The sequence below is a fragment of the Coregonus clupeaformis genome, chromosome 31, assembly GCF_020615455.1.
Source record: "Coregonus clupeaformis isolate EN_2021a chromosome 31, ASM2061545v1, whole genome shotgun sequence".
Lineage (NCBI taxonomy): Eukaryota > Metazoa > Chordata > Actinopteri > Salmoniformes > Salmonidae > Coregonus > Coregonus clupeaformis.
Window position 1 is genome coordinate 24760926 of NC_059222.1, and position 13208 is coordinate 24774133.

The 13208-nt window shown below is 43.4% G+C and overlaps 1 protein-coding gene across 4 annotated transcripts in view; it reads right to left on the reverse strand.

Moving 5' to 3' along the window:
* Window positions 1-263: 263 nt before the first annotated feature.
* Window positions 264-13208, reverse strand: part of LOC121547296 (serine protease HTRA1B-like) — a 28726-nt gene continuing 15781 nt past the window's right edge. The window contains exons 4-9 of one of the 4 annotated variants that reach the window (XM_041858481.2): window positions 7764-7958; window positions 7549-7581; window positions 5442-5556; window positions 4891-4948; window positions 4691-4786; window positions 264-542 (exon numbers count right to left, since the gene is read on the reverse strand). In XM_041858481.2, coding sequence (XP_041714415.1) covers window positions 374-542; window positions 4691-4786; window positions 4891-4948; window positions 5442-5556; window positions 7549-7581; window positions 7764-7958 — 666 coding nt within the window. In that variant the 3' untranslated portion in view covers window positions 264-373. Of the gene's footprint in view, window positions 543-4690; window positions 4787-4890; window positions 4949-5420; window positions 5557-7548; window positions 7639-7763; window positions 7959-13208 lie in introns of all 4 variants that reach the window. The other 3 variants (XM_041858480.2, XM_041858479.2, XM_041858478.2) reach the window with 3 other exon arrangements.

A 13208-nucleotide genomic window follows, 5' to 3' on the forward strand; every position in this document is an offset into this window, starting at 1 on the left:
CTACGGTAATCTGTGACACCCACTCTTGTATCTGATGGAGGTGGGTTCTCTGTGCAAGGACGTTAGTAGAGTATAAAACAAACGTGATGGCAATAATCAGTTTCACTGAGAGCGAAGTGTCTTTTTGACTCATACATAAGGAAAACATTTCAATACAAAAGAGTAGCAGGGTGCTAAAATATGTCGGTATTGCCCTGGACGCATTTGAGTTCCCAGAGGGTTAGGTGTGGGCCTCACAGCCCCCGGTAGTTTGAAGTGGGGCGGGGGGGGCACTAGTAGTTACAGGTTCTATGGTAGGGTGTGGCTCCAGACACACACACAGTTTAGGTCTGTGGTTTTAAACACTGAGAACCAGCTCGTGGTTGCTGAGAGGTCAAGGGTCAATGTCCTCGGGGACGACGGTGAGCATGATGTCCTCATTCCCCCGCCGGACCACCATCCGCAGCGTGTCGTCCCTCTTGATGGAGCTGCTGACGTCACTTGCCGAGGTGATTCGCTGGCTGTTGATGGTGATTATGACGTCACTCTCCTGCAGGCCACCTCTGTGGAGAGGAGAGAGGAGTTAGGGGCATGTAGTAACAAAGACATGTACTTTACTGATATAAAGTACAGTACGTAAGACTCTCTAAGCAATGTATACCATTAGGTCTCAATCCACAGAATAGACCCTCTTACGTCTGCGAGGAGGGAGTTTTTCCCATTCCAAAAAAAGCTAAATGAACTTACAGAGGCAGTAACATTCTTTTTAGACACTGTGAGAAACAACATCTGAACATAGTCTCTGAAAAATCTAAGCGCATTATGCTGCCCTTGTAACCACAAATACCCACCAGACAAAAATAAAGCTATTAATTTCCTTCAGTGGGAGACTGCTGCCTCAGCACAAATTATTTTATGTGGCCACAAAAAATATACAAAGACAGTGCATTCTGTAGGAGTGAGTAACCTAGATAGACTGCCCTGTCATGCTATTTATGTGGTCATGAAATGCTAATTCATTGTGCTATGAGGCTAGTCTATTTTTAAGACCAGAGGACAATGAACTCCTAGCAACCGTTATGAGACTAATAGAGACTAAAGGCATTTGCATGCTTTCCATCTGAAACAGTTATGAACAGTTCGTGCATACAGTACCAGTCAAAAGTTTGGACACACCTACTCATTGTAGAATAATAGTGAAGACATCAAAACTATGAAATAATACATATGGAATCATGTAGTAACCAAAAGAGTGTTAAACAAATCAAAATATATTTTATATTTCAGATTCTTCAAAGTAGCCACCCTTTGCCTTGATGACAGCTTTTGCACACTCTTGGCATTCTCTCAACCAGCTTCATGAGATAGTCACCTGGAATGCATTCAAATTAACAGGTGTGCCTTGTTGAAAGTTAATTTGTGGAATTTCTTTCCTTCTTAATGCGTTTGAGCCAATCAGTTGTGTTGTGACAAGGTAGGGGTGGTATACAGAAGATAGCCCTATTTGGTAAAAAACCAAGCCCATTTTATGGCAAAAACAGCTCAAATAATCAGAGAAACGACAGTCCATCAGTACTTTAAGACATGAAGGTCAGTCAATACCGAGAATTTCAAGAACTTTGAAAGTTTCTTCAAGTGCAGTCGCAAAAAGCGCTACAATGAAACTGGCTCTCATGAGGACCGCCACAGGAAAGCAAGACCCATAGTTACCTCTGCTGCAGAGGATAAGTTAATTAGTTAATTAGAGTTACCAGCCTCAGAAACAAATAAATGCTTCACAGAGTTCAAGTAACAGACACATCTCAACATCAACTGTTCAGAGGAGACTGCATGAATCAGCCCTTCATTTTTTTTTCTCACCTTTATTTAACCAGGTAAGCCAGTTGAGAACAAGTTCTCATTTACAACTGCGACCTGGCCAAGATAAAGCAAAGCAGTGCGATAAAAACAACAACACAGAGTTGCATATGGGGTAAAACAAAACATAAAGTCAAAAATACAACAGAAAATATAAAATATATATACAGTGTGTGCAAATGTAGCAAGTTATGGAGGTAAGGCAATAAATAGGCCATAGTGCAAAATAATTACAATTATTATTAACACTGGAATGATAGATGTGCAAGAGATGATGTGCAAATAGAGATACTGGGGTGCAAATGAGCAAAATAAATAACAATATGGGGATGAGGCAGTTGGGTGGGCTAATTTCAGATGGGCTGTGTACAGGTGCAGGGATCGATAAGGTGCTCTGACAACTGATGCTTAAAGTTAGTGTGGGAGATAAGAGTCTCCAGCTTCAGAGATTTGTGCAGTTCGTTCCAGTCATTGGCAGCAGAGAATTGGAAGGAATGGCGGCCAAAGGAGTTGTTGGATGACCAGTGAGATATACCTGCTGGAGCGCATAATACGGGTGGGTGTTGCTATGGTGACCAATGAGCTAAGATAAGGCGAGGATTTGCCTAGCAGTGATTTATAGATGGCCTTGAGCCAGTGGGTTTGGCGACGAATATGTAGTGCGGACCAGCCAACAAGAGCGTACAGGTCACAGTGGTGGGTAGTATATGGGGCTTTGGTGACAAAATGGATTTGTTGCGAAATAGGAAGCCGATTCTGGATTTAACTTTGGATTGGAGATGCTTAATGTGAGTCTGGAAGGAGAGTTTACAGACTAACCAGACACCTAGGTATTTGTAGTTGTCCACATACTCTAGGTCAGACCCGTCGAGAGTAGTGATTCTAGTTGGGTGGGCGGGTGCCAGCAGCGTTCGATTGTTTTACTTGTGTTTAAGAGCAGTTGGAGGCTACGGAAGGAGTGTTGTATGGCATTGAAGCTCGTTTGGAGGTTTGTTAACACAGTGTCCAATGAAGGGCCAGATGTATACAAAATGGTGTCGTCTGCGTAGAGGTGGATCTGAGAATCACCAGCAGCAAGAGCGACATCATTGATATACACAGAGAAAAGAGTCTGCCCAAGAATTGAACCCTGTGGCACCCCCATAGAGACTGCCATAGGTCCAGACAACAGGCCCTCCGATTTGACACATTGAACTCTATCTGAGAAGTAGTTGGTGAACCAGGCGAGGCAGTCATTTGAGAAACCAAGGCTATTTAGTCTGCCAATAAGAATGCGGTGGTTGACAGAGTCGAAAGCCTTGGCCAGGTCGATGAAGATGGCTGCACAGTACTGTCTATTATCGATCGTGGTTATAATATCGTTTAGGACCTTGAGCGTGGCTGAGGTGCACCCATGACCAGCTTGGAAACCGGATTGCATAGCAGAGAAGGTACGGTGTGATTCGAAATGGTCGGTGATCTGTTTGTTAACTGTTCATGGTCGAATTGCTGCAAAGAAACCACTACTAAAGGACACCAATAATAAGAAGAGACTTGCTTGGGCCAAGAAACACAAGCAATGGACATTAGACCAGTGGAAATCTGTCCTTTGGTCTGATGAGTCCAAATGTGAGATTTCAGGTTCCAACCACTGTGTCTTTGTGAGATGCAGAGTAGGTGAAATGATGATCTCTGCATGTGTGGTTCCCACTGTGAAGCATGGAGGAGGAGGTGTGATGGTGTGGGGTTGCTTTACTGGTGACACCGTCTGTGATTTATTTAGAATTCAAGGCACACATAACCAGCATGGCTACCACAGTATTCTGCAGCGATACTCCATCCCATCTGGTTTGTGCTTAATGGGACTATCATTTGTTTTTCAACAGGACAATGACCCAAAACACACCTCCAGGCTGTGTAAGGGCTATTTGACCAAGAAGGAGAGCGATGGAGTGCTGCATCAGATGACCTGGCCTCCACAATCACCCGACCTCAACCCAATTGAGATGGTTTGTGATGAGTTGGACCGCTGAGTGAAGGAAAAACAGCCAACAAGTGCTCAGCATATGTGGGGACTCCTTCTAGACTGTTGGAAAAGCATTCCTCATGAAGCTAGTTGAGAGAATGCCAAGAGTGTGCAAAGCTGTCATCAAGGCAAAGGGTGGCTACTTTGAAGAATCTCAAATATAAAATATATTTTGATTTGTTTAACACTTTTTTAGTTACTACATGATTCCATATGTGTTATTTCATAGTTTTGATGTCTTCACTATTATTCTATAATGTAGAAAATAGTACAAATAAAGAAAAACCCTTGAATGAGTAGGTGTGTCCAAACCTTTGACTGGTACTGTATAGTATGACAACATTTTGTTATGTTTCGTTTGGTCTTCTGCAAGGGTTTGTTCGGCTGTTCGTGCACACATTTTTTTTTCTCGAGGCAAGACGAAGTTAGGGAGCTGATGCCTGCGCCCCTTCGTTGGTCATTGGTCAACATACATTTTTCAATGAAGTGTTTTTTGTAATTCAATGATAGACGACTCATTTTCATGCACATTTTTTCACTTGAGAAATACTGCACTAAAAATCTTAGATGTAAAATTGCACGACTAAGATCTACTCTGTAAAACATTTAAAATGAATGACAGATTTCTTGAGTTACCTAGTTATCTTCATTCTGACTACGGCGTCTCAAGATAAACAAACAGCACCAGCCGAACCGAAGCATGCGGAAGCCTTTAGCCAACTACCAAAGGAGTCTTCAAATGCTGCCATCCTAATCCAAGGTCAAGGACTTTAACTGTTGGCTCATGTTTGTACTGATTTGAGTCGGTCCACAGACTTCTGGTTCTATTTTCAGTAAACTACTACTTACGTCTCAGCTGGTGTTTTTGGGATGACCTCGATGACATATGCCCCTGAGGTAACATCAGGGAAGTCTGATTGTCTCTCCTTCAGCTCCTTTGCAAGCCTATGGGAAAGGGAACAATGAAAATAGAGAGATAAGTGTTTAATGTGCCACAGGTATTTGGAAGAATTTAATTCACAAGATGAACCTGGCTGGCTGAAACTTACGTTGGAGTGAGAGTCATCATCCTCACACCGATATACTTCTTCTTTGGTAATAATTTACCTAAAGAAAAGAGGATAAATACTGCATTAGCATGATCAAGATGATAAACATTGAACATTTAATATGCAATACCTGATCAAAGCCATGGATGTGAACCTTTAGATAGGTCTAGCACAATATTTGTATAGTCGTCTAACTGACAATTATGGACAATAACCGTAAACGTAAAAATGTATTGTCATAATGGTCTTAATCCATGCATTCTAGGAGTGGGGGGTTTCAACTTTATTTTCAAGTAGATGGAATTAAAGCAATAGCAGTATAAACCATTCGTTTTTTTAAACGGGGGTGTCACCAAAACTGAGTTATATTCATTAGGTATGTCGTAGGTCCTTTTCAAAGATGCATTAATGTATGATGCATTACAAGCGCAAACATTTTTCTTACAAAAGAAGACAATTATGACAATAAACTTGGTAATTTAAATGACAATTAATTGATCCCCAAAATTCCATAATTGTCACAGCCCTACCTTTAGATTGGTAATCTGTACCTTTAGATTGTCTGTCGTGGGACTCTGCCAAGAACTGACGGATCTTGTCTGAGGGGATGGCGAAGGAGATTCCTGCAGTCACCTTCAGTGTGTTGATCCCAATCACCTCTCCGTCCTGAAGACAGAAACAACACACACACACCCCGTTAAACAAACACACTCCCATCTGGTCTCACTCTCACTATAACAGCTCATTCAGCTACACTGATATGTATTACATCCCACGTTTTGAAATAAAACCTACTAAATGCTGCTTTTGAGGAAACATAGGTCTATACTCACAGTTGAAGTCGGAAGTTTACATACACTTAGGTTGGAGTCATTAAAACTCATTTTTCAACCACTCCACAAATTTCTTGTTAACAAACTATAGTTTTGGCAAGTCAGTTAGGACATCTACTTTGTGCATGACACAAGTCATTTTTCCAACAATTGTTTACAGACAGATTATTTCACTTAAAATTCACTGCATCACAATTCCAGTGGGTCAGAAGTTTACATACACTAAGTTGACTGTGTCTTTAAACAGCTTGGAAAATTCCAGAAAATGATGTCATGGCTTTAGAAGCTTCTGATAGGCTAATTGACATCATTTGAGCCAATTGGTGGTGTACCTGTGGATGTATTTCAAGGTCTACCTTCAAACTCAGTGCCTCTTTGCTTGACATTATGGGAAAATCAAAAGAAATCAGCCAAGACCTCAGAAAAAAATGTGTAGACCTCCACAAGTCTGGTTCATCCTTGGGAGCAATTTCCAAATGTCTGAAGGTACCATGTTCATCTGTACAAACAATAGTACGCAAGTATAAACACCATGGGACCATGCAGCCGTCATACTGCTCAGGAAGGAGACGCGTTCTGTCTCCTAGAGATTAACGTACTTTGGTGCGAAAAGTGCAAATCAATCCCAGAACAACAGCAAAGGACCTTGTGAAGATGCTGGAAGAAACAGGTACAAAAGCATCTATATCCACAGTAAAACGAGTCCTATATCGACATAACTTGAAAGGCCGCTCAGCAAGGAAGAAGCCACTGCTCCAAAACTGCCATAAAAAAGCCAGACTACGGTTTGCAACTGCACATGGGGACAAAGATCATACTTTTTGGAGAAATGTGCTCTGGTCTGATAAATATTTGGCCATAATGACCATCGTTATGTTTGGAGGAAAAAGGGGGTCGCTTGCAAGCCGAAGAACACCATCCCAACCGTGAAGCACGGGGGTGGCAGCATCATGCTGTGGGGGTGCTTTGCTGCAGGAGGGACTGATGCACTTCACAAAATAGATGGCATCATGAGGAAGGAAAATGATGTGGATATATTGAAGCAACATCTCAAGACATCAGTCAGGAAGTTAAAGCTTGGTCGCAAATGGGTCTTCCAAATGGACAATGACCCCAAGCATACTTCCAAAGTTGAGGCATAATGGCTTAAGGACAACAAAGTCAAGGTATTGGAGTGGCCATCACAAAGCCCTGACCTCAATCCTATCGAACATTTGTGGGCAGAACTGAAAAAGTGTGTGCGAGCAAGGAGGCCTACAAACCTGACTCATTACACCAGCTCTGTCAGGAGGAATGGGCCAAAATTCACCCAACTTATTGTGGGAAGCTTGTGGAAGGCTACCCGAAACGTTTGACCCAAGTTAAACAATTTAAAGGCAATGCTACCAAATACTAATTGAGTGTATGTAAACTTCTGACCCACTGGGAATATGATGAAATAAATAAAAGCTTAAATAAATCATTATCTCTACTATTATTCTGACATTTCACATTCTTAAAATAAAGTGGTGATCCTAACTGACCTAAAACAGGGAATATTTACTAGGATTAAATGTCAGGAATTGTGAAAAACTGAGTTTAAATGTATTTGGCTAAGGTGTCTGTAAACCTCCGACTTCAACTGTATGTGAATAAAAACAATGGTGTTATCACTACAAGCTGTAACGTGTAACTGCTTGCCAAGCTTTACATGTGAATTCATATAGCCTTATCTATCCAACTTCGGAGACGTCTTTATTAAAATACATTCTACAAATGTCTCATAGATTTACATTAAACACATTCTAAGAGATGTAATCCTTATCAATAACAAATGATATCTTACCAGATTGACCAGGGGTCCGCCAGAGTTCCCATACTGAAAAGGAACAGCATTCAGGTTAAAGGGATGATCAGATGGTAGATCTACATCTTCCTGTGTACACATGTAATGGGGAAAATAAGGAGGAGCTACTGTTGTGTCCCACAACTAAATGCCTTGTGCTGATATAGATCACAGCTGTGTGTGTGTGTGTCTGATGAAGTGTATGTGTCACTCACGTTGATGATAGCGTCCGTCTGGATGTATTCCATATCAGAGTTCCTCAGGCCTAGCTCCTTGCCTCCTCTTTGGGTGGTGCTGACGATACCTGTGGTGACCGTGTTCTGCAGGGAGAAGGGACTGCCGATGGCCACAACAAACTCACCAGGCCTCAGGTCAGCTGAACGCCCCAGCAGCAGCACCGGCAGCTTCATCTAAACAAAGGGACACAGGACTCAGATCAGTCAAGATGTTCACATAGATTTATCCTGGGATCATTACAAAAAAGGGGACAAATAAACATATTGCTGGTAGAAATGTACTTTGCATTCTGAACAGAAACAGTTGGCATGCAGATACAATTCATACGGTATCTACAGTAACAAGACAACCCCTCTTTCGAGACATGCCTGAAGGGCCTTTGTTACATTCTGTTTGTTTATGTACGACAGAAATAGCCCAGCGCCAGTTGAAATACATATGGGGGTCAACATACATTTTCACAAAAATCTATCGAAAGGAAGTTGTGATGCCTGAAGTTACAATGTGCCATGATGTCTGCATACTCTGCATGCTTTCTGGCCACGTCCTCAGAGCATGCGCAGACCAACTGGCTGGTGTGTTTACGGACATATTCAATCTCTCCCTTTCCCAGTCTGCTGTTCTGCCCCCATGCTTCAAGATGGCCACCATTGTTCCTGTACCCAAGAAAGCAAAGGTAACTGAACGACTATCGCCCCGTAGCACTCACCTCTGTCATCATGAAGTGCTTTGAGTGACTAGATTTACATTTTAGTCATTTAGCAGACGCTCTTATCCAGAGCGACTTACAGGAGCAATTAGGGTTAAGTGCCTTGCTCAAGGGCACATCGACATATTTTTCATCTAGTCGGCTCAGGGATTAGAACCAGCGACCTTTCGGTTACTGCCACAACGCTCTTAACCACTAAGCTACCTGCCACCCCTAGTCAAGGATCATAGCACCTCTACCTTACCTGTCACCCTAGACCCACTTCAATTTGCTTAACGCCCCAATAGATCCACAGACGATGCAATCGCCATCACACTGCACACTACCCTATCCCATCTGGACAAGAGGAATACCTATGTAAAAATGCTGTTCATTGACTACAGCTCAGCATTCAACACCATAGTACCCTCCAAGCTCATCATTAAGCTCGAGGCCCTGGGTCTGAACCCCGCCCTGTGCAACTGGGTCCTGGACTTCCTGACGGGCCGCCCCCAGGTGGTGAAGGTAGGAAACAACATCTCCACTTCGCTGATCCTCAACACTGGGGCGCCACAAGGGTGCGTGCTCAGCCTCCTCCTGTACTCCCTGTTCACCCATGACTGCGTGGCCAAGCATGCCTCCAACTCAATCATCAAGTTTGCAGACGACACAACAGTAGTAGGCTTGATTACCAACAATGACGAGACAGCCTACAGGGAGGAGGTGAGGGCTCTGGGAGTGTGGTGCCAGGAAAATAACCTCTCACTCAATGTCAACAAAACAAAGGAGATGATTGTGGACTTCAGGAAACAGCAGCGGGTGTACCCCCCATCCAAATCGACGGGACCGCAGTGGAGAAGGTTACCGGGAGCAAACTACCCGCTCTCCAAGACACATACAGCACCCGATGTCACAGGAAGGCCAAAAAGATCATCAAGGACATCAACCACCTGAGCCACTGTCTGTTCACCCTGCTATCATCCAGAAGGCGAGGTCAGAACATGTTCATCTAAGCTGGGACCGAGAGAATGAAAAACAGCTTCTATCTCAAGGCCATCAGACTGTTAAATAGCCATCACTAGCACATTAGAGGCTGCTGCTGCCTATTGAAATCACTGGCCTCTTTAAGAAATTGAACTCTAGTCACTTTAATAATGTTTACATATCTTGCACTACTCATCTCATATGTATATACTGTATTCTATTCTATAATATTCTACTGTATCTTAGTCCATGCCGCTCTGTCATTTCTTGTCCGTATATGTATATATTCTTAAATTCTATTACTTACTTAGATTTGTGTGTATTGGGTATATGTTGTGAAATTGTTTGATATTACTTGTTAGATATTACTGCACTGTCGGAGCTAGAAGCACAAGCATTTCGCTACACCCGCAATAACATCTGCTAAACACGTGTATGTGACAATAAAAATTTGATTTGATTTGATTCTGAAAACATATCAAGGCAATGAATTACCACTTCATCCATCTCAATGACACAATCTACAATAGACAAAATCCATCAACAATAACAGGAGAATGGATTAGAGTTATACGGTTGGATCTATGGTAGGTTGTGGCTAGGTTGTGGCTAGGTTACACCAGACCTTGATATTAATAGGACAGGACAGGACAGGGCAGGGGGGTCAGGGAACATTGCGATGAGGATACAGTCACAGTATATGAGGAGAGGAACCATTGCCCCCCACCCTGGGCTCAGTGCTCCAGGAATCCAGACCTGACATCCAGACCTGACACAGGAATAGCAGGCCGCTCCCTGGCTGACAGCCCTAAGCACTCTCCCAGATGGGCTGGAAGTCGGATAAATGAACACATTCCAGGAAGGGGGTCAAGTGGATAGAATGGGACTGGGAGGAATGGCTTTTGGCTCATGGTGACATGTCTGTCAATGTGTCTTTCTGCTACCCAGCAGTCAGCAGGCTATCTGTCACACTGTCACACTTACTGGGTTACAGTCTAGGATTTCTATTTTACATACACACAGTGGGATAATACTATAGTACTACCATAATAGTACTATAATACTACTGTATATTTGTAGTTGGACGGTTTTGGCTGTGTTGTTGTTACACAGATAATATACTGTACACACACAGTCATACACCATCTACCACAGGCCATCTTAGTGAGCTATTATCATACACAAAGCTGGAATTTGAGTTTCCTGTGGGATCCACTGCGGATGTGGCCTGGCCATCACTTGATCTAGATTCCATTTCCTAGTAAATCCTCAAATGAGCGTAGGGATTCCGCGAATACGGTAGATAACAAGAAACAACATGACTGTATTACACTTTAAATTCAGCCAGATATAGATCAGGACAATAGAACACCCAAGGTAATGGCATCTGAATGCAAGTTTGAAAATATACAGTATCTCAAGTGAGGATTATATCTACCTCTGGAGTCAAACAACTCATGTATAGTACAGTACTGTGCACTGTATACTTCAATCTGCAGAGTCTTAAGGTATCTGGTGCATGTTGCTCTAGTCTAGTGAGGATGAGGGCTTGAGTGCCACTGTTTTCTCCAGGCAGTGAGAGACAGACTGACAGACAGGCAGTGTTTTGCAATCTGTGATGTTGTACTCACAGATGCATTATCAGAACACGCGTCTCTCCTCTTCCATGCCCCTCCAACCCTTCCACCCCCCTCCACCATCCCCCTTCATCCGCTCGAGACAGCAGGTCCCCCCAGTCCCAACAAGCCCCTCCTATCTGAGTTACCCAACGCAATGAACTCAATCCACCCACACACCAGTCTAACTGTTACTATGAAGACATGCAGTGGCATGCCTCTCGCAAACATCCTGTAAAATACCCTCCATGTACTGTAAGTAATTACCTTGGAAAATAAAATAATTGCTGCGGTTGTGAGTTGCAATTATTAAATATTTGCTAGGAGGTAAGGGGGAGGCTGCACAGACTTCACAGAGGTCTGACATGGTCTGTCTTTGGTTGCGTCTCAAATGACACCCTATTCCCTATATAGTGCCGATAGGGCTCTGGTCAAAAGCAGTGCACTATATAGCGAATGCAGGAATGCAGGGCAGCAAAACTATAGCCTTATTTGTCTGTCCTTGAGTGTGAATCGAGTAACAGGACCCCAGACTTATCACTGATGCACATTTCCCTTTTTTCTAATGTTTCCTTGACTTTCCATTTTTGAGCTCCCTTGTTAATAGGGGACCTCGGTCAGCTCTCAGTGACTGGGATGACATTTTCTGCTGAGCCAGCTGATACAGTGCCAGTGTGGAATGGTGAGAGACAGGTCTGTGTGTGCCAGTGGAAATGACCAGGCTGTCAGGGGGGTAAATATCAGGGGGATCAGGGGACAATGGCTACCGACTGCAGAGTGTCTGGGCTGCAGGGGGCTACGGGGGGAGTGTCGGATACAGGAGCCGTCTGCAGAAAGAGAGCCATTAGTCAATGCTGCTGTCTGTTGCTGCTAGGGTGATTGACGAGGCATCTGTTGGCAAAGTGTGTGTGTGTGTGTGTGTGTGTGTGTGTGTGTGTGTGTGTGTGTGTGTGTGTGTGTGTGTGTGTGTGTGTGAGCTTGGTCTGTCAGGCCTGGACATCTTTGTGTTTGTATCTGTGTGTCTGGACCTGAGCCAATGGGGACTGAACAGTCAGACCACCAACACAGTTACTGTAGATTGATTTGCTCAGTGCTGATTAATGCTAAAATTAAATATAAAAGAGACAATATACTATAAATCAAAGACTAGAGGACTAAAAGCAAAGAGTGTTATACACATATTATAAATCCAGAACTACATGATAAATATTATGCCTAATGTCAAATTGTTTGCAAACATCCAAAAAAGTACATTTGAAAAGCAGCTTGTGTTTCCATTTGGGATGAACAACATCCCTTCTCATAATTACTTCTAGCCGTGCGCACTCACATACACACGTACGCGCGCGTGTTATGGACGTCAGATTGCTTATTTAGTGAGTACCACTTCCCCCCAATGCGGTTCATACCTGGTTCGAACTCGGGACCTCTGCTTTGCTAATACACGTGACTGCCCTCCTTGGCCATGTTCCAACGGTTTGAGCCACTCAAAGGGTACCAATTGGATGGCTCCCTCTGCAACATTTCAAGCTAGCTGTGGAGTGAGCTTACGGTACATTCTTAAGTCCGTTACACACACAAACACAGTCCATTGTCAGACTTTATCAGAGACAAATAACAAAAACCTTTCAGAAGTGGATTTATGATGTCGAAACTTGCAGTTGCAAACCACATAAAAAGTGACAACCTATTGAGCAGCATTCAGGAGTCAGTCAGAGGCCTGAGAGGATTCACAGCAAGGTGGCACAGAAAGAAGCCTGCCATGCTCCAGACACACCCCTCACACATGCACACACACACACACACACACACACACATACACATACGCACGCACGTGCACACACACACAATATTCTGGCTCTGCTTGCATACGGGCCGGCAGAGACTCTCTTTATCTGCTCAGGCCACAGCTGAGTGTACAGTGTTCCCACAGCCCTCTCTCTCATTGTGTGGTTCTTAAGTCTCGCAAACACCTTTTCCACTTTCTGTAGTGTAAAAACCCTTCCTGTTCCCAGGCAGGAGCTGTTCTTCACATTGAGACACTCATACATAAGATTGAAGTCTGTCATAACTCTATTAATCCACAGGATCTGTCTGTGACTGACCTGGACATGTTCCTAAGGGGTTACCTTGTT